This window comes from Pleurodeles waltl, chromosome 1_2 (assembly GCF_031143425.1).
Source record: "Pleurodeles waltl isolate 20211129_DDA chromosome 1_2, aPleWal1.hap1.20221129, whole genome shotgun sequence".
Taxonomy (NCBI): Eukaryota; Metazoa; Chordata; class Amphibia; order Caudata; family Salamandridae; genus Pleurodeles; species Pleurodeles waltl.
The window spans coordinates 1,342,595,599-1,342,615,019 of NC_090437.1; the positions used below are offsets into that span (position 1 = coordinate 1,342,595,599).

The 19,421-nt window shown below is 50.1% G+C and overlaps 1 protein-coding gene across 4 annotated transcripts in view; it reads left to right on the forward strand.

The window, feature by feature from the left end:
- The window catches only part of TPM2 (tropomyosin 2), a 147,094-nt gene that overhangs the window by 25,035 nt on the left and 102,638 nt on the right, over positions 1-19,421 (forward strand). For all 4 annotated transcript variants that reach the window (XM_069205716.1, XM_069205719.1, XM_069205718.1 and 1 more), the window contains exon 2: positions 4,046-4,171. In XM_069205716.1, coding sequence (XP_069061817.1) covers positions 4,046-4,171 — 126 coding nt within the window. The remainder of the gene's footprint in view (positions 1-4,045; positions 4,172-19,421) is intronic.

Sequence of the window (19,421 nt, forward strand, 5' to 3'; positions counted from 1 at the left end):
GGACACATTGTTGCACTAACAGTGAATGCCCCTCTCAATCTCTATATCTCTTAGGACACTCTGTTGTAGTGTAGTCAAAAGTACATATTATTCACTACTCCTTCACGGAGGTTCTAATACGGTGCAGGTAAAGGTACCTCTCGGCCTCTGCATCTGTCAGGACACTTTGCTGCACTGAGAGTGAATGCACCTCTCGGCCCCTACATCTCTCAGGACACATTGTTGCACTGTCAGTGAATGTGCCTCTCGGCCCCTACATCTTTCAGGGCACAGTGTTATACTGTCAATGAATGTGCCTCTCTTCCCAGGCTGGGTCCTCAACCAGTCCCCCCTCCCTCAGTCAGTCCCCTCTCTACCTCTTCCTCCTCAATCTCCCCCGTCTCAGTCAGGCCCCTTTCCCTCCCTCTTCCTCAGCCAGACCCCTCTCCCTCAGTCACCCCTCTCTGCCTCTTCCTCCTCAGACAGTCCCCCTCCCTCAGTCAGTCCCCTCTCTACCTCTTCCTCCTCAATCTCCCCCGTTTCAGTCAGTCCCCTTTCCCTCCCTCCTCCTCAGCCAGTCCCCCCTGCCTCAGTCACCCCTCTCTGCCTCTTCCTCCTGCGCAGTCCCCCCTCCCTGAGTCACCCTCTCTGCCTCTTCCTCCTCAGCCAGTACCCCCTCCCTCAGTCAGTCCCTTCTCTACCTCTTCTTCCTCAATCTCCCCCGTCTTAGTAAGTCCCCTTTCCCTCCCTCCTCCTCAGCCAGGCCCCTCTCCCTCAGTCAGTCCTTCTCCCTCAGTCACCCCTTTCTACCTCTTCCTCCTCAGCCAGTCTCCTCTTCCTCAGTCACCTCTCTCTTCCTCTTCCTCCTCAGTCAGTCCCCTCTCTCCCAGTCAGCCCCTCTATACCTCTTCCTCCCCAATCCCCCCGTCTCAGTCACCCCTCTCTATCTCTTCCTCCTCAGCCAGTCCCCTCTTCCTCAGTCACCCCTCTCTACGTCTTCCTCCTCAGTCTGCCCTCCCCTGTCTCAGTCAGTCCTCTCTCTCTCCCTCCTCCTCAGGCAGCCCCTTTCCCAACTCCGGACTCAGCCCCCTGTCCCTCTTACTCAGTCAGTCCTCTCATCCTCTTCCTCAGTCGGTTCACTCTCCCTCTTGCTCAGTCAGTCCTCTCTCTCTTTTCTTCAGTCAGTCCCCTCTCCCTCTTCCTCCATCTCCATCAATCCCCTCTCCACATCTTCCTCAGTCAGTCCTTCTGGCTCAGACTGCCCGCCCAGCCCCCCCCGCCCCCCCCCCCCCCCCGCTGTCAGGTCACAGCTGATGAACCGTCTGCAGGTTCCACTGACTCTAAAACTCCATGTTTGGTTTTGTTCTTCAGTTTTTGGCAGAGATGAGTCTGACGTCATCTCTCCCTCCCACCCTCCCCCGTCCCCCTCCTCGCCTCTCTGCTCCTCCACCTCACTTTCCCTGCCCCCCTCTTTCTATAGTGTCTCCCCTCAGGCCCAATCTCACTCCATTTCTCCTTCTAAGGGCCCCCCTCTCTTCACTCCTCCTCTCCTTTCCCCTTCCCTTTCTCCACATCCTCCATCGGTGGCGCCCTCCCTCCTCTCCACAGCCCCCTCCGCTCGTTTCCTGTCTCCTTGTACGTCTCTCCCTCCTCGTGTCCTCACTCTTCCCCTCTCACCCTCTCCTCCTGCTCTTCTCCTCTCCTCTTCCCTCACTCTCTCCTCCTTCTCTTCTCCTCCTCCATCACTCTCTCCTCCCGCTCTTCTCTCCTGCGTCTCCTCCTCCCTCACTCTCTCCTTCCGCTCTTCTCCTCTCCTCCTCCCTCACTCTCTCCTCCTGCTCTCCTCCTCTCACCCTCCCTCACTCTCTCCTCTCCTCTCCTCCGCTCCTCCTCCCTCACTCTCTTCTCCCGCTCTTCTCCTCTCCTCCTCCCTCACTCTCTCCTCCTGCTCTCCTCCTCTCACCCTCCCTCACTCTCTCCTCTCCTCTCCTCCGCTCCTCCTCCCTCACTCTCTTCTCCCGCTCTCCTCCTCTCCTCCTCCCTCACTCTCTCCTCCCGCTCTTCTCCTCTCCTCGTCCCTCACTCTCTCCTCCCGCTCTTCTCCTCTCCTCTCCTCTACTCCTCCCTCACTCTCTCCTCCCGCTCTTCTCCTCTCCTGCGTCTCTTCCTCCCTCACTCTCTCCTCCTGCTCCTCTCCATCCATCCCTTGTCCCTTCTTTTACTCTTTCTTTCTCTCTCTCCTCTTCCGTGTGTAGTTCCCTCTCTCCATCTTCTCGTTCCCCATTTACTCTCCGTTTCTTTCCTTCCCTTTGACCCCTCTCAGGTGGCCCCTCCTCTCTCTCCTCACACCTCCGAGGCGCTGTCCCCACACCCTCCTGCCAGCTGCAAGTCGTGACATAAACTTAACTCGGCGATGAGTCGCGAATGAATTCTATACGTGTGTGTGAAACTTCTACCCAAGCGCCTAGAAGTGGCGAAGGCGGGAAGCTCGTCACCTCCTGGCAGAGCAGGGGACGAGACTCAATCACCTCACCTCATGACAGGTTCACGCAGCCCCGTGTCGCGACACTAAACATGACGTGGGTGTGATGCCCCCCGGCACTTACGGCATTTTATATCACCGCTGCCCCAATCTAGGGGTTCTTGTTAGAGGTTCGGGGTGCAGGGTGCACCCCAGGCCCTGCTACCTGCTGCTGCGTTTCCCCAGCCAAGCACAACCCAGCTGGACACCTCCTTTCCACTGTAACACCCCAAAGGGGATTACTTTTTGAGGGGAACCCCAGAGTAATCCCATTTGACGTCTTACAGTGGAAACCAGCTTTAATGTTAAGATTCATATCCTGCCTTCTCTGCCCCTCCGCCCTGCCTTCTCCGCCCTGCCTTCTCCGCCCTGCCTGCTCCGCCCCTCCGCCCTGCCCGCTCTGCCCCTCCGCCCTGCCTTCTCTGCCCCTCCGCCCTGCCTGCTGTGGCCTGCCTGCTCCGCCCTGCCCGCTCTGCCCCTCCGCCCTGCCTTCTCCGCCCTGCCTTCTCCGCCCTGCCTTCTCTGTCCATCCATCAGTCTTTCCGTCCTTCTGTTCATCCATTCATCCCCATGTGTCTGTCCATACATTAGTCCATCCATCCATTTGTCCATTGGTCCACCTGTCCGTCCGTCCACCCATCCATCCATCTGTTGCCCCATCCATCTGTCCATTTCCATCCATCCATATGCGTCTGTCCATCCATTCATCCATCCATCCCCATGCATCCATCCATCCATTCCCATGCATCTGTAGATTCCCCATTCATCCATCCATCCCTCCATCGATTCATCCCTCCATCCATCTCCATGCGTCTGTCCATTCATCCATCCATCCATCCGTCCACCCATTCATTCATCCATCAGTCTTTCTGTCCTTCTGCCCATTCGTTACCCCATCCACCTGTCCATTTCCATCTATCCATCCATCCGTCCATCCCTCCATCCATCCCTCCATCCATCCATCCCCTTGCGTCCATCCATCTATCCATTTCATCCATCCCCATGCGTCCGCCCGTCCATTCCCATGCATCTGTACATTCCCCATTCATCCATCCATACCTCCATCCATCCATCCACCCATTCATTTCCATGCATCTGTTCATTCATCCATCCATTCATCCACCTGTCCGTCCACCCATTCATCCATCCATCAGTCTTTCCATCCTTCTGTCCATCCGTTACCCCATCCATCTGTCCATTTCCATCCATCCATCCGTCCATCCATCCATTCCCATGAATCTGTACATTCCCCATCCATCCATCCCCATGCGCCCATCCATCCATCCATCCGTCCATCCCTCCATCCATCCATCCCCATGCGCCCATTCATCCATCCATCCATCCATCTGTTACCCCATCCATCTGTCCATTTCCATCCATCCATATGCATCTGTCCATCCATCCGTCCATCCATTCCCATGCATCTGTACATTCCCCATCCAAACATCCATCCATCCATCCATCCATCCATCCATCCATCCATCCATCTATTCATCCATGTCATGCTTCTCTCGCTCACAAGCCTCGCTCTCTGTTCTCTTCCAGCTGGAGGAGGAGGTGATGAGTTTGCAGAAGAAGATGAAGGGCACGGAAGACGAGGTGGACAAGTACTCGGAGGCGGTGAAGGATGCCCAGGAGAAGCTGGAGCAGGCCGAGAAGAAGGCAGCAGATGTGAGTATCCTGGGGCAGCCCAGGCCACCCTCCCTCCTGGGGTCCGAGTGATGGGGGGGCGCTGCGGAAGAAGGGAAGAAACCACAAATACAGTGTAAGCTCCCCCGAGCTAAAGTGTGTGCAGAGAGGGCACATGTACAAAGCATTTTCCTAGTCGCAAAAAACAATTCGCTTTTTGGGATGTACAGAGCGCAAATTGTAACTCAGTATTAGGAAGGGGAGTGTTCAGCACGTCACTTCCTAGCACCGAATCTGAAAGGGATGTACCAATGTCTTGCGACCAAAATGAGGTTCCAACAATCACAGATTACCACCAATTTCAAATTGGTGGCAAACTATTCGCAAATGGGAAGGTGTCCCCACAGTGCCCCTCCCCTTTGTGAATGCAAGCGCAAGTATGTTTCCAAAGCAGGCAGTGGTCCCAGGGACCGCTGGCTGCTCTGAAAAAATGAGAAAAGTTTTCATTTTTCTTTTTGAAATGCATCCCACTGCATTTAAAAAACAAGTGCTTTATTGAAAAGCAATCACAGACTTGGTGGTCTGCTGACCCCAACAGGTCACCATCTCTTAGTGCAGCCTTTCCCAAGGAGATCACAAATTGTGACCTACCTCATGAATATTGATGATGAAGGTCATTTGCGACCGCATTGGGAATCACAAACAGTGTGCTTAACACTCTTGTACATTTTCTTTTGTGACTCGCAATTTGAGAATCCCAAACTGATTGCAAATGGTGAGTCGCAAAACAAAAGGTCATACATCTGGCCCATTGTGACTGAGAAAGATTGGGTGCTTGCCCGGGTTCAGCATGAAACATCTGCCAGACCTATGGGGATGACATGTCTCTTTCAAAGGGGGTCATTTGCCTCTTATAATATCCTAACACACTGAGAAAGTCCATTCTTTCTGCTCTTGACTCCTGTTGGACCATTCATTCCTCCGTTACAGCCTTTACCACCCCTTTCCCCCTACTGTTCTGCCCTCCCTTCCCCCACCCCTCAATTTTCACCCTCAGTTTGGGTTTTATGTCATAAGGGTACAAAACAATGTCCTTAAAAAAGAAATTCAATACATGCCGCAAGAACCAAAAAAATACATTTGAAAAAAAACTATTTATTTTGAGATTATTTAATAAAGAAACATTTCAATTAAGGGTTTCTAGAAACTATCAATGTATGAATTCAGGATTATTACAAGGGTAAGGACAGGTTTACAGATTATCTCAGGGTGGTAGGAAGAGTAACAATAAGGGAAGGATAACAGCTAGTCTTAGGGGTTATGTTAGGGCTATGGTTAGGGAAATGTGTTGGGGTTAGTCTAGGGTTCACAGTTAAGGATAAATGTAGGGTTTTATTTAGAGTTAGGTTAGGATTTAAGGATTAGGCTAGCCTTGGGTTTATGGATACGCTTAGGGTTAGATTTAGAATTAGGGTAGGGCTTATCGTGAAGGTTATTGATAGGTTTAGGGTTAGAGTTATGGTTAGGGTTGGGGCTTATGGTTAGTGTTATGGATAGGTTTAGGGTTAGACTTAGAGTTAGGTTAGGGTTTATGGTTAGGGTTATAGATAGGCTGAGGTTATAGTTATGCTTAGAATTAGCATTAGGACTTTTGGTTAGGGTTATGAATAGGGTTAGGGATTAAGTTATGATTACAATTAGGGCAGTGTAGAGGTTAGGGTTATGAATAGGTTTACAATTAGACTTAGAGTAAGGTTAGGGCTTATGGTTAGGGTTATAGATTGGTTTAGGTTATAGTTATACTTAGAATAAGCATTAGGTCTTTTGGTTAGGGTTATGAATAGGGTTAGGGATATAGTTATGATTAGAAATAGGGCAGTGTTAGGGTTATGAATAGGCTTACAATTAGAGTTAGAGTTAGGTTAGGGCTTATGGTTAGCGTTATAGTCAGGTTTAGGATTACAGTTATGGTTAGGGTTAAGACTTATAGTTAGAATTAGGGGTGCGATTAATGTTACAGTTATGGTTAGAGTTACGGTTACTCTAGGAGTTAGGGTTATGGATAGGTTTAGGGTAGACTTAAAGTTAACTTCAGAGTTAGATTAAGGTTAGGGTTATGAATAGGCTTACAATTAGACTTAGAGTTAGGGTAGGGCTTATGGTTAGCGTTATAGACAGGTTTAGGATTACAGTTATGGTTAAAGTTAGAGTTAAGGCTTATATTTAGAATTAGGGGTACGATTAATGTTACAGTTATGGTTAGAGTTACGGTTACTCTAGGAGTTAGGGTTATGGATAGGCTTAGGGTAGGTTTAAAGTTAACTTCGGAGTTAGATTAAGATTAGGGTTATAAATAGGCTTACAATTTGACTTAGAGTTAGGCTAGGGCTTATGGTTAGGGTTATAGATAGGTTTAGGTTATAGTTATACTTAGAATAAGCATTAGACTTTTGGTTAGGGTTATGAATAGGGTTAGGGATATAGTTATGATTAGAATTAGGACAGTGTAGAGGTTAGGGTTATGGATAGGCTTAGGATAGACTTAAAGTTAACTTCGGAGTTAGATTAAGGTTAGGGTTATGAATAGGCTTACAATTAGAGCTAGAATTAGGTTAGGGCTTATGGTTAGGGTTCTAGATAGGTTTAGGTTATAGTTATACTTAGAATAAGCGTTAGACTTTTGGTTAGGGTTATGGATAGGCTTAGGGTCGACTTAAAGTTAACTTTGCAGTTAGATTAAGGTTAGGGTTATGGATACGTTTATAGTTATGGTTAGAGTTAGGGTTACATTAGAGTTTAGGGTTTGGGCTATCAATAGGGTTATTTATTGGGCCAGATTTTTGAAGCCACTGAATGGTTTAAAAAATCTAGAGTAAAGCAACGCAGTGCAAATCGCTGCATTGTCGTACTCTGCGCCAGGAGGCGTTCCATGGGTGATGCGTGGGTGTTCCCATGGTTTTTAATGCATCCCCAGATTTACAAGATCTTATAAACCTGGGAATGAGCCAAAAGGATACTCCTCTGGAGGAGAGGGTACATAGGAGGGGTATCTTTGTTTCATCTTCTTACTTCCTCTGCAGCACACATAGAAGGAGGAAGAGGCGTCTCGGGGTTAGTTTTGTGCAGGATTCCTGCACAAAAACCATCCTGCCTGCAGCACATGCACCCTTGCAGCGTGGTGCAAGGGTGCCAGCATTGGTGCGAGGTGCCATAATGGGACCAAGGCAGGGGAGCAGGAATGTACTGTGTGCCTTAAAGACGGCAATTTCCCAGGGTTACATCTCCTTGCAAATCTGGGAATGTGTAAAAATCCATGGGAATTGCTTGGGAACACCCGTGCAATGCTAGTGGAACGCCTTCCCAGGGCAGAGTAAGGCAACGCAGCACAAATTGTGTTGCGTTACCTTACTCCAGATTTTTAGAGCCACTGAAAGTGGCTTCAAAAATTTGACTTAGGGGTTTGTGTCACACATGTACTGCGTTGCGTGATGCAAACGTGACGCCACCTCTCGTATATATGCCGCTAAGTGTGGAAAGGTGTGCCTGAACAGCAAGAGCACAGACCAGGCAGGCTTCATGCAAGCCCCAGTCTGTGAGAGAGGATGGGAGACCTGGGTCCTGGGTCCACCCAAAGCACATCCCAGGGCAATGCAAGAGACCGCTGCCTGGGAGAATGAGGGCGCCTCGGTGGATGAACAGGTTAATGGAGCAGCTGGCTGTCTGCTGGGGTACCTCTGCGGTGCAGGGTCAGTGACAGCCGGGCGGAGGGCACCTGATGAGACCCCTTCAATCCAGTGTTTCTATGTTTGGAGAAAGCTTGGAAACAGAGCCATCTGATCCCCCGCAGCGCCCTGCTGACAGGCGGAAGGGCCGGGGGGATGTCTGCAGCCAAGAGGGGATTGCGCTCTAAGCCCGGGGCTTAGGCCTTGGCTCTGGGTCCGGTTTGGGACAGGCCGTGGTACTGATGTAGGGACCGCGTCAGAGATGCTTGGAAGTACTTGGGCCCAGGGGGCAGCTGTGGTCTCCGTGCCACGCAGAACAACTGCCCGGGAGCCCTGGGGGTATTCGATAAACTATAAATAAATAAATGCCCTTTACAGTGCCATGCTGGTGCAAACTGATCCCAGGAGCTATGTGAAGAAAGGAAGAGCTGACAGCCCCCTGGAGCCCACCCAGGACAAGAGGGATTTCATCCCAGCTGCGTGGGGGCAGGAATGGCGCGTGGGCTTCCCCAGGGGTGACTCCAAGGGCGAAGGAGCGGAGCACGGGGCAGAGGTAGGGGCATGTTAGGGGCTCACTGGGCAAGGGCAGGAGAAGGGGTCGAGGGAGGGCAAAGGGGAGAAGACAGGGACGTGGAAGGGTGCATGGGGGGCGATGGAGAGAAATGGGGGGGTCACTGTGCCATTCATCGAAGAAAGGGGTGAGGGGACAGTGGACCTAGGGAGGGCAATGAAGGCAAGTGGGGTGTTGGGGGATACCTGGGTCAAGGGTGACGGCAGAGGTGGGTGGATGCTTAATTTGTAAGTAAGTGTGTGCCAGGGCACTTCTGGGGGGCCACAGCAGCTTACCCACCCTTTGCCCCTGCCAACATCGCCAATTGCTCTATCAACACAACCACAAACCGTGGCAGCCCCAGTTCAGACCCCACCAGGCCACCCAAAGCCACAGTCATGGTGTGAGCGGCCGGGATTATTCTTGTTTAGTATATGTTGACTTTTAAACACTTGTTGTGCTCATACAAAAATGAGACAGACAGCGCCACCGTGTGGTGGACTGTCACCAGTGCTGACAAGTGCAGGTGCCGAGCACCAGAAGCCACCGGCTGAAATTAAGCCCTGCGGAAAGGGAGAGTGGACTGGGGTGGGCAGTGGGAGGGCAGGCAGCTGAATGTAGCGCCCCAGGGGAGGAGCGGGGAGCTCAGGGTTAAAGGAATGAGGAGATACCAGGTGGAGAGAAGGTGGCAAGGGAGGGGAGGGAAGGAGGGGCGGGGGGAGGAGAGAAGAGGATGGAGGGAGGGCACGTCTTCATCACACGCAGCAGATGGAGAGCCTGCGCACATGAATGTAACGCGAGGTTGTGATGGATCTACTATTAGGTGCTATTGCCTCTGCAGGTGCCTTAACACGCATTCATTGTCCACAGTTACGGGCCCGACGGCTGGGGGTGGACACTGAAGGGAGAGGGCGGTTAACAGTGGTTAACGCCCGGCAGTTTGAGTGCAGTAAGGCAGGCAGCGGAGGGTGCTCAGCCCCCACACGCACGCACGCATACACGCACATACACTCACATACAAACACACAAACCCTCACACACACACACCTTCACACACCCACAGGGACACACGCACACTTACAAACACACACACCTTCACACACACCCTCACATACACACACACTCACACAAACAAGCCCTCACACACACACACCTTCACACACACACGCTCATACGCACACAGAAACCCTCACACACACACACAAGCACACACACAAACCCTCGCACACACACACCTTCACACCCACACGGACACACGCACACATACAAACACACACAGCCTCACACACACCCTCACATACACCCTCACATACACACACACTCACACAAACAAGCCCTCACACACACACACGCGCATACCCACACAGAAACCCTCACACACACACACACACTCACACACACACACACACAAACCCTCGCACACACACGGACACACGCACCCACACTCACATACACACACACACATACACAAACCCTCGCACACACTCACGAAGTCCGCTTCGTTATCGCTCCAAACCTTTCCTGGCTTTTGGTTACGAGCAGAGGCTGTCAGACGGCGCCCGGGTCTAACCTGCCTGATTGGCTGAGAGAACTTGGGCCCAGTCACTGAGGCCCCGTGCAGGCATAAGGCATCGCAAAGCAGCCCTTCCCGGCACCAATGGTGTTTTCCAAACGAAAGGTGCCATTTTGTCAATTTAATCTGAATATTAGTAATTACAGAACTTGAATATCCACTTGTACAGCTCACCGTTCATACACCCAGTTTGTTTTATCAGGACACACATTTCTTTGTGAACCAGGGCTTTCAAGTCTCTGTGCCCCAGTTTTCATACTTGCTGAAGTTGTGAAGTGCTTTGAAAAGATTCCTTTCATGGTATGCGCTATAAATATACTTTTATTCCATCCAGGAGGATCAGGGCGCGGGGCACTGGCAGCGCCTGCCAACCACTTGCAGCCAGTGTTCATAAGCCATGTTATTAAAGGAAGCTGGCAAATGTCATAGGGTGTGTCCCCTGTCCATCACTAGGACGTCACAGATATCATAGGCTGCGTCCCCTGTCCATCACTAGGACGTCACATATATCATAGGCTGCGTCCCCCGTCCGTCACTAGGACGTCACATATATCATAGGCTGCATCCCCCGTCCATCACTAGGACGTCACAGATATCATAGGCTGCATCCTCTGTCCATCAGTAGGACGTCACAGATATCATAGGCTGCGTCCCCTGTCCATCACTAGGACGTCACAGATATCACAGGCTGCGTCCCCCGTCCATCACTAGGACGTCACAGATATCATAGGCTGCGTACCTTGTCCATCACTAGGACATCACAGATATCATAGGCTGCGTCCCCCGTCCATCACTAGGACGTCACATATATCATAGGCTGCATCCCTTGTGCATCACTAGGACGTCACAGATATCATAGGCTGCATCCCTTGTCCATCACTAGGACGTCACAGATATCATAGGCTGCATCCCCCGTCCATCACTAGGACATCTCAGATATCACACGGTGAGACCCCTGTCCAGCACTAGCACGTCACAGATATCATAGGCTGCATCCCCTGTCCATCACTAGGACATCACAGATATCATAGGCTGCGTCCCCTGTCCATCACTAGGACGTCACATATATCATAGGCTGCGTCCCCGTCCATCACTAGGACGTCACAGATATCATAGGCTGCAACCCCTGTCCATCACTAGGACATCACAGATATCATAGGCTGCGTCCCCTGTCCATCACTAGGACGTCACATATATCATAGGCTGCGTCCCCCGTCCGTCACTAGGACATCACATATATCATAGGCTGCATCCCTTGTCCATCAGTAGGACGTCACAGATATCATAGGCTGCATCCCTTGTCCATCACTAGGACATCACATATATCATAGGCTGCATCCCTTGTCCATCACTAGGACGTCACAGATATCACACGGTTAGACCCCTGTCCAGCACTAGCACGTCACAGATATCATAGGCTGCATCCCCTGTCCATCACTAGGACATCACAGATATCATAGGCTGCGTCCCCTGTCCATCACTAGGACGTCACATATATCATAGGCTGCGTCCCCGTCCATCACTAGGACGTCACAGATATCATAGGCTGCGTCCCCTGTCCATCACTAGGACGTCACATATATCATAGACTGCGTCCCCCGTCCGTCACTAGGACATCACATATATCATAGGCTGCATCCCTTGTCCATCAGTAGGACGTCACATATATCATAGGCTGCGTCCCCGTCCATCACTAGGACGTCACATATATCATAGGCTGCGTCCCCCGTCCATCACTAGGACATCACATATATCATAGGCTGCGTCCCTTGTCCATCACTAGGACATCACAGATATCATAGGCTGCGTCCCCTGTCCATCACTAGGACATCACAGATATCACAGGATGAGCTCCCCTGTGCATCACTAGGACGTCACAGATATCACAGGGTGAGCTCCCTGTCCATCACTAGGACATCACAGATATCATAGGCTGCGTCCCCCGTCCATCACTAGGACACCACAGATATCATAGGCTGCGTCCCCCGTCCATCACTAGGACATCACAGATATCATAGGCTGCGTCCCCTGTCCATCACTAGGACGTCACAGATATCATAGGCTGCATCCTCTGTCCATCACTAGGACATCACAGATATCATAGGCTGCGTCCCCCGTCCATCACTAGGACGTCACAGATATCATAGGCTGAATCCCTTGTCCATCACTAGGACGTCACATATATCATAGGCTGCATCCCTTGTGCATCACTAGGACGTCACATATATCATAGGCTGCGTCCCCCGTCCATCACTAGGACATCACAGATATCATAGGCTGCATCCTCTGTCCATCACTAGGACATCACAGATATCATAGGCTGCGTCCCCGTCCATCACTAGGACGTCACATATATCATAGGCTGCGTTCCCCGTCCATCAGTAGGACATCACAGGTAACATAGGCTGCATCCCCTGTCCATTACTAGGACATCTCAGATATCACACGGTGAGACCCCTGTCCATCACTAGGACGTCACAGATATCATAGGCTGCATCCTCTGTCCAGCACTAGCACGTCACAGATATCATAGGCTGCATCCCTTGTGCATCACTAGGACATCACAGATATCATAGGCTGCATCCTCTGTCCATCACTAGGACATCACAGATATCACAGGGTGCGTCCCCCGTCCATCACTAGGACGTCACATATATCATAGGCTGCATCCCTTGTGTATCACTAGGACGTCACAGATATCATAGGCTGCGTCCCCCGTCCATCACTAGGACATCACAGATATCAGAGGGTGTGTCCCCTGTCCATCACTAGGACATCACAGATATCATAGGCTGCGTCCCCCGTCCATCACTAGGACGTCACAGGTATCATAGGCTGCGTCCCCCGTCCATCACTAGGACGTCACATATATCATAGGCTGCATCCCTTGTGCATCACTAGGACGTCACAGATATCATAGGCTGCGTCCCCCGTCCATCACTAGGACATCACAGATATCATAGGGTGTGTCCCCTGTCCATCACTAGGACATCACAGATATCATAGGCTGCGTCCCCCGTCCATCACTAGGACGCCACAGATATCATAGTCTGCATCCCCTGTGCATCACTAGGACATCACAGATATCACAGGATGAGCTCCCTGTCCATCACTAGGACATCACAGATATCACAGGCTGCGTCCCCCGTCCATCACTAGCACATCACAGATATCACACGGTGAGACCCCTGTCCAGCACTAGCACGTCACAGATAGAAACAAACCAGCGTGGGTTAAAATGCATTCACATCTTGTCATGTTTGTTAATGAGCCTTGACACAGCAGGAACTATCACTGCTCTACATTCCCCCTAAAACACCTTCACAGTGTCAAATTCTGCACATTCAGGTGATACTCAGATGCAATCAGTCACCAACCATGAATTGCTAATGAGTTAGTGCTTTCTCTAAATTCTCCTGAAACATCAAACCATTCTCTCTATTTTGGGGCATTTATGTTGCGAAATAATTTCCTCCTTCTCTTGAAATGTATACATAGGTCTTTGGGCTTCAATCATCCTAAATAAACCTGACAGGAAGTAGTAACAATCTGTTTACAGTCTGAATAAAACACTGAAACATAGTTACTAATCAATTTGATTGGTCTGATTCAGTTTCAGGAAGTGCTGCTGTTGCTGCTCTATCTAAGTATGTAAATCTGGTTCCGATTGTAAAACGTATGCTTTTTACTTGAGCGAGCGGTCGTTACAACCTAACTTATTGCGTCTTTACTTACCTTACCAGAAAAAACTGGGCCGCGTGTATCCCGACCAACTGATAGTACAAAAATGTTTCCGTATGACAGATCCCACGCAGCAAAGAGTAGGTTCTGTTACAATACCAACAGATGTATTTCTTCCTCTTAGTTAAGGCCACTGGGCTATTCTGAATCCATTAAAGTAATGACGGATTTGTTCCTGCCTGAGCTTGAGTCGAGTCGACCTCGATTGCAATGATACGCACCAAAGCATTTCAGAAGCTTGTCAATACTCCTGTAGGGCAGTATTTCTCCTTCCCAGATGTCTTATTACATATTTACTTTAATTAAGGCTGCAGTCTGCAAGACCTACTGTGCGCAGAGTAGGCTTAGGGTCCACCCACATGAGTGTTCCTCTACTCACCGAATGCAGAGCTTTTTTGTGTATCCTACTGCATTGAATGGAGAAAGCAATTGTTTTTTGTTTTTCATTACATCATTACGCATTTTATTCAGGTCTCTAAATGCAAGGCAACCCTATTGCATTTGCCAGTGCTTTTTTAATACCTCCTATGCACATGCCTCAGTGACAAAGTACTCCTACTACATGTGAAAATGAGTAGGATCCTAGTTTATATGGCTGGCAGTGGAGAATGTGTGCCTATTCTTCTGAGTCAATAATTTTATTTAAACAATGATTACATATTTGGCATTAAATACATTGGTTAAAACATTGGGATTAGTATGTACACAGATAGGACCAGATGTACAAAAATTATTTTGCTGTTGCAAACAGCCCGATTTGCAGAATCGAGCCATTTGCAACTGCAAAAATGCTTTTTCAAATGAACAAAAGGCAAAATGTGATTCAGTAACTTGTGATCAAATCTCAATTTCCAGTTGAGATTCCGTATTTGGAAGGGGCATGTTTAGGGTGTCCCTTCCAATACTGAATCATTATGGTATGTATTACTGCTTTGCGACTGAATTCCGGTAGCAAAATATAATAGTTTACCAGAAGTTTTAAAGTTGTGGTAACCCACTGGCAAACGGGACAAGGCCCCATTGGGACCCCTTCCCCTTTGAGAATGAAAAAAAAATGTTTTTTTTAAGAGCACGCAGTGGTCTGATGGACCACTAACTGCTCTTAAAAAATGAAACTTAAAAGTTTCTGTTTTTAAATGTATCCTGTTTTCCTTTTATGGAAAACAGGCTGTATTTAAAAATGAAAGAGATTGCTTAATTTTAAAGCAGTCACAGACATGGTGGTGTGCAGACCCCAGCGGGCCCCCATCTGTGTGATGACTGTGATTCCTAATGGGTCACAAATTGAGACCTACCTCATTAATGTTCATGAGGTTGGTCGATTTGTGATGCACTGGAAATCACTATTTGAGAGTGGTAAGTTTTCTCACATTTGGTATGAATCACAATTAGAAAATCACAATCCTTAAATTTTATACATTTTTGTTTCTTCTAAAAAAGACTGCTGAAAGCTTACAGCAGGTTTCCCACACATTTAATGTGTCTGTAAAATCCAATGTGTGCCTGGGGCGAGGCTTACAACCGGGAGAGACTGTGGGAGCTAGATGCCGGGCACAATCCACAGGTGGAATTTCCACCACCACAGAGCTGCGACGGTGGAAGAAAGTCCACCGTTGGATTCTCCTGCACATACTCCTGCGCTTACTTCAGAATTCCGAGGGCTTTCCACTTTCACCCAGTTCTACAACGGGCCAGGTTTACGGATTGCCTGTGTTTGTGTACGGATGATGTATGTCAGTCTAAGGTGAAACCACCCTTTCAACATCTGCACTTTACAAAACCAATGGAAATGTCACATTGGATGACACGCAAACTACATATCACATATTACATCACTTGATTGGGGGTTAGATGTACAAATAATCCATTCGCAAAAATGGTAGCAAATTGTGCACCAACTTTTTGCAACTAATTTTGATTTTACAAACTGACCAATGTACTATTAGGCTGGTTGCATAATCACCATTTGGAATAAGTCCCAACCTAATTGACCTCGTTATTATTCATGAGGTAGGTCACAAATTGTGACTCACTGCGTTTGGATGCCATCACAGGGATGGTAGCCTTCTGGGGTCAGTTCACCGCCAGCCTGTTAGTGTAATTAAGTAAAGTTCATTCAAAAAATAAAAGAGTACCTCTTGACCACTACTCACTTCCAGAAAACCTTTTTCACATCCAGAAAGGGGAAAGGGCCCCAGGGGGTCCCTTTAGGAATGTGGTTCCACCTCTTTCAGGAGTTGGCACATAGCATTACGAACAGTGGGGGGAGGAACGGAAGAGAGTTGCTCCCCTGCACTCCTGTGCAGAAAGCATAAAAAATAAAATGTTAATAAAATTATTTTATTACTATTTTATTTTTTACGCTTTCTGCTAGCAACCAAAGTGCGGGGGCAGGGTGGGGAGAGTGTATCACTGCTGCCACTGATTGGCAGCAGTGACGAGTGGCCCCTTTGGTTGAAGTGCGCATGTTGGTTTTGCCGGTTACCTTGCAGCGGCCAAACCGATATGTGCATTTCAAACCTCTCCAACCCGGCTGTCTTGGACAGCTGGGTTGGAGAGAAGGAATGGGCGTACTTTTGGAGACTTGACCCGGCCCGCTCCAGCAAATCAATGCTGCTTACCAGCATGAAAACATTGCCTTGATTGGATGAGGGAGTTGACTGTGGACTTTGCGTTCCGAGTACGTGCTGCAACGGGGACGTGCTGCAGAACATTGAGTAAGGTAAGGGTTCTTTTCAAATTTATATTGGTGTGCATGGTATGTATGTATGTTATGCTATGTTATTTGTGTATATTGTAGCTTTCTGGGACCCTCCAATTGATCCGCTGCCAGCCACCACTGATTACGAATCATAATCTGGAAGAGACCGTAAACACGCCCCTGACACAGTGAACACGCCCATGACACACGGAACTCGCCCTGACACACTGAACTCACCCCTGACACACTGAACTCGCCCCGACACAACGAACTCACCCCTGACACACTGAACTCACCCCGACACACTGAACTCACCCCTGACACACTGAACATGCCTCGACACACTGAACTCACCCCTGACACACTGAACTCGCCCCTGACACACTGAACACGCCCCTGACACAGTGAACTCGCCCATGACACAGTGAACACGCCCCTGACACAGTGAACACGCCCATGACACACGGAACTCGCCCTGACACACTGAACTCACCCCTGACACACTGAACTCGCCCCGACACAACGAACTCACCCCTGACACACTGAACTCACCCCGACACACTGAACTCACCCCGACACACTGAACTCACCCCTGACACACTGAACATGCCTCGACACACTGAACTCACCCCTGACACACTGAACTCGCCCCTGACACACTGAACTCGCCCCTGACACACTGAACACGCCCCTGACACAGTGGACTCGCCCATGACACAGTGAACACGCCCCTGACACAGTGAACACGCCCATGACACACTGACTCGCCCCTGACACACTGAACTCACCCCTGACACACTGAACATGCCCCTGACACAGTGAACACGCCCCTGACACAATGAACTCGCCCCTGACACTGAACCCGCCCCTGACACACTGAACTCACCCCTGACACACTGAACTCGCCCCGACACACCGAACTCACCCCTGACACACTGAACTCACCCCGACACACTGAACTTGCCCCTGACACTAAACTCACCCCTGACACACTGAACACGCCTCAACACACTGAACTCACCCCTGACACACTGAACTCACCCTTGACACACTGAACTCGCCCCTGACACACTGAACACGCCCCTGACACAGTGAACACGCCCCTGACACAGTGTACACGCCCATGACACTGAACACGCCCATGACACTGAACACGCCCCTGACACATTGAACACGCCCCTGACACACTGAACTCGCCCCTGACACAGTGAACACGCCCCTGACACAGTGAACACGCCCATGACACTGAACACGCCCCTGACACTGAACTCACCCCTGACACACTGAACATGCCTCGACACACTGAACTCACCCCTGACACACTGAACTCACCCCTGACACACTGAACTCTCCCCTGACACACTGAACACGCCCCTGACACACTGAACTCGCCCATGACACAGTGAACACGCCCCTGACACAGTGAACTCACCCCTGACACACTGAACTCGCCCCGACACACCAAACTCACCCCTGACACACTGAACTCACCCAGACACACTGAACCCGCCCCTGACACTGAACTCACCCCTGACACACTGAACATGCCTCGACACACTGAACTCACCCCTGACACACTGAACTCACCCCTGACACACTGAACACGCCCCTGACACAGTGAACACGCCCCTGACACAATGAACTCGCCCCTGACACTGAACCCACCCCTGACACACTGAACTCACTCCTGACACACTGAACTCGCCCCGACACACCGAACTCACCCCTGATACACTGAACTCACCCCGACACACTGAACTTGCCCCTGACACTAAACTCACCCCTGACACACTGAACACGCCTCGACACACTGAACTCACCCCTGACACACTGAACTCACCCTTGACACACTGAACTCGCCCCTGACACACTGAACACACCCCTGACACAGTGTACACGCCCATGACACTGAACACGCCCATGACACTGAACACGCCCCTGACACAGTGAACAAGCCCCTGACACACTGAACTCGCCCCTGACACAGTGAACACGCCCCTGACACAGTGAACACACCCATGACACTGAACACGCCCCTGACACACTGAACTCGCCCCTGACACACTGAACACGCCCCTGACACAGTGAACACGCCCATGACACTGAACATGCCCCTGAAACAGTGAACTCGCCCCTGACACACTGAACACGCCCCTGACACAGTGAACACGCCCATGACACTGAACACGCCCCTGACACAGTGAACACGCCCCTGACACAATGAACTCACCCCTGACACAGTGAACGCGCCCCTGACACAGTGAACACGCCCCTGACACACTGAACACACCCCTGACACACTGAACTCGCCCCTGACACACTGAACTCACCCCTGACACAGTGAACATGCCCATGACACACTGAACTCGCCCCGACACACTGAACTCGCCCCTGACACACTGAACTCCCCCCTGACACACTGAACTCGCCCCTGACACACTTTACTCGCCCCTGACACACTGAACTCGCCCCGACACACTGCAATTCGCTTTGCATTTTTAAACTCATTATATCTAGAGCGGTCGATATCCTGTAGCGCCACCTACTGACCAAGAAACACAAAACTCATCCCGACTTGTACCAGCCCAACCCTCTCCCTGCCCTGGGCGCTGCTCCTTTCTAAAACACGCACTTGGCGCTAGGAATTGTCAGTTTTCAATCAATGTGCAAGATACCCTGTCACTTAGGCTGGCTCTCTGGCAATCGTAAAAGTATTATCGTATTCAAACTGTGCCAGGTGCTTCACTGGCCTCAGCTCCCAGATAGTAATATGCAGTGAAAATGTGATTAATATGGTTTAAAAATAGAGAATGTGTTTACTCTCAATGAAAACAATGGTGTCGGAAGTGGGCCTGGTGTGTAGTGGGTGCCTAAGGTACTTACACCTTATACCAGGACCAGGTATCCCCTATCAGTGTAGTGTAGGCAGCGTCTAGAAGCCAGGCTCTCTAGAGGTAGCTGTGGATGAGCAGCCAAGGCTTAAGTAAGAGACATGCAAAGCTTAT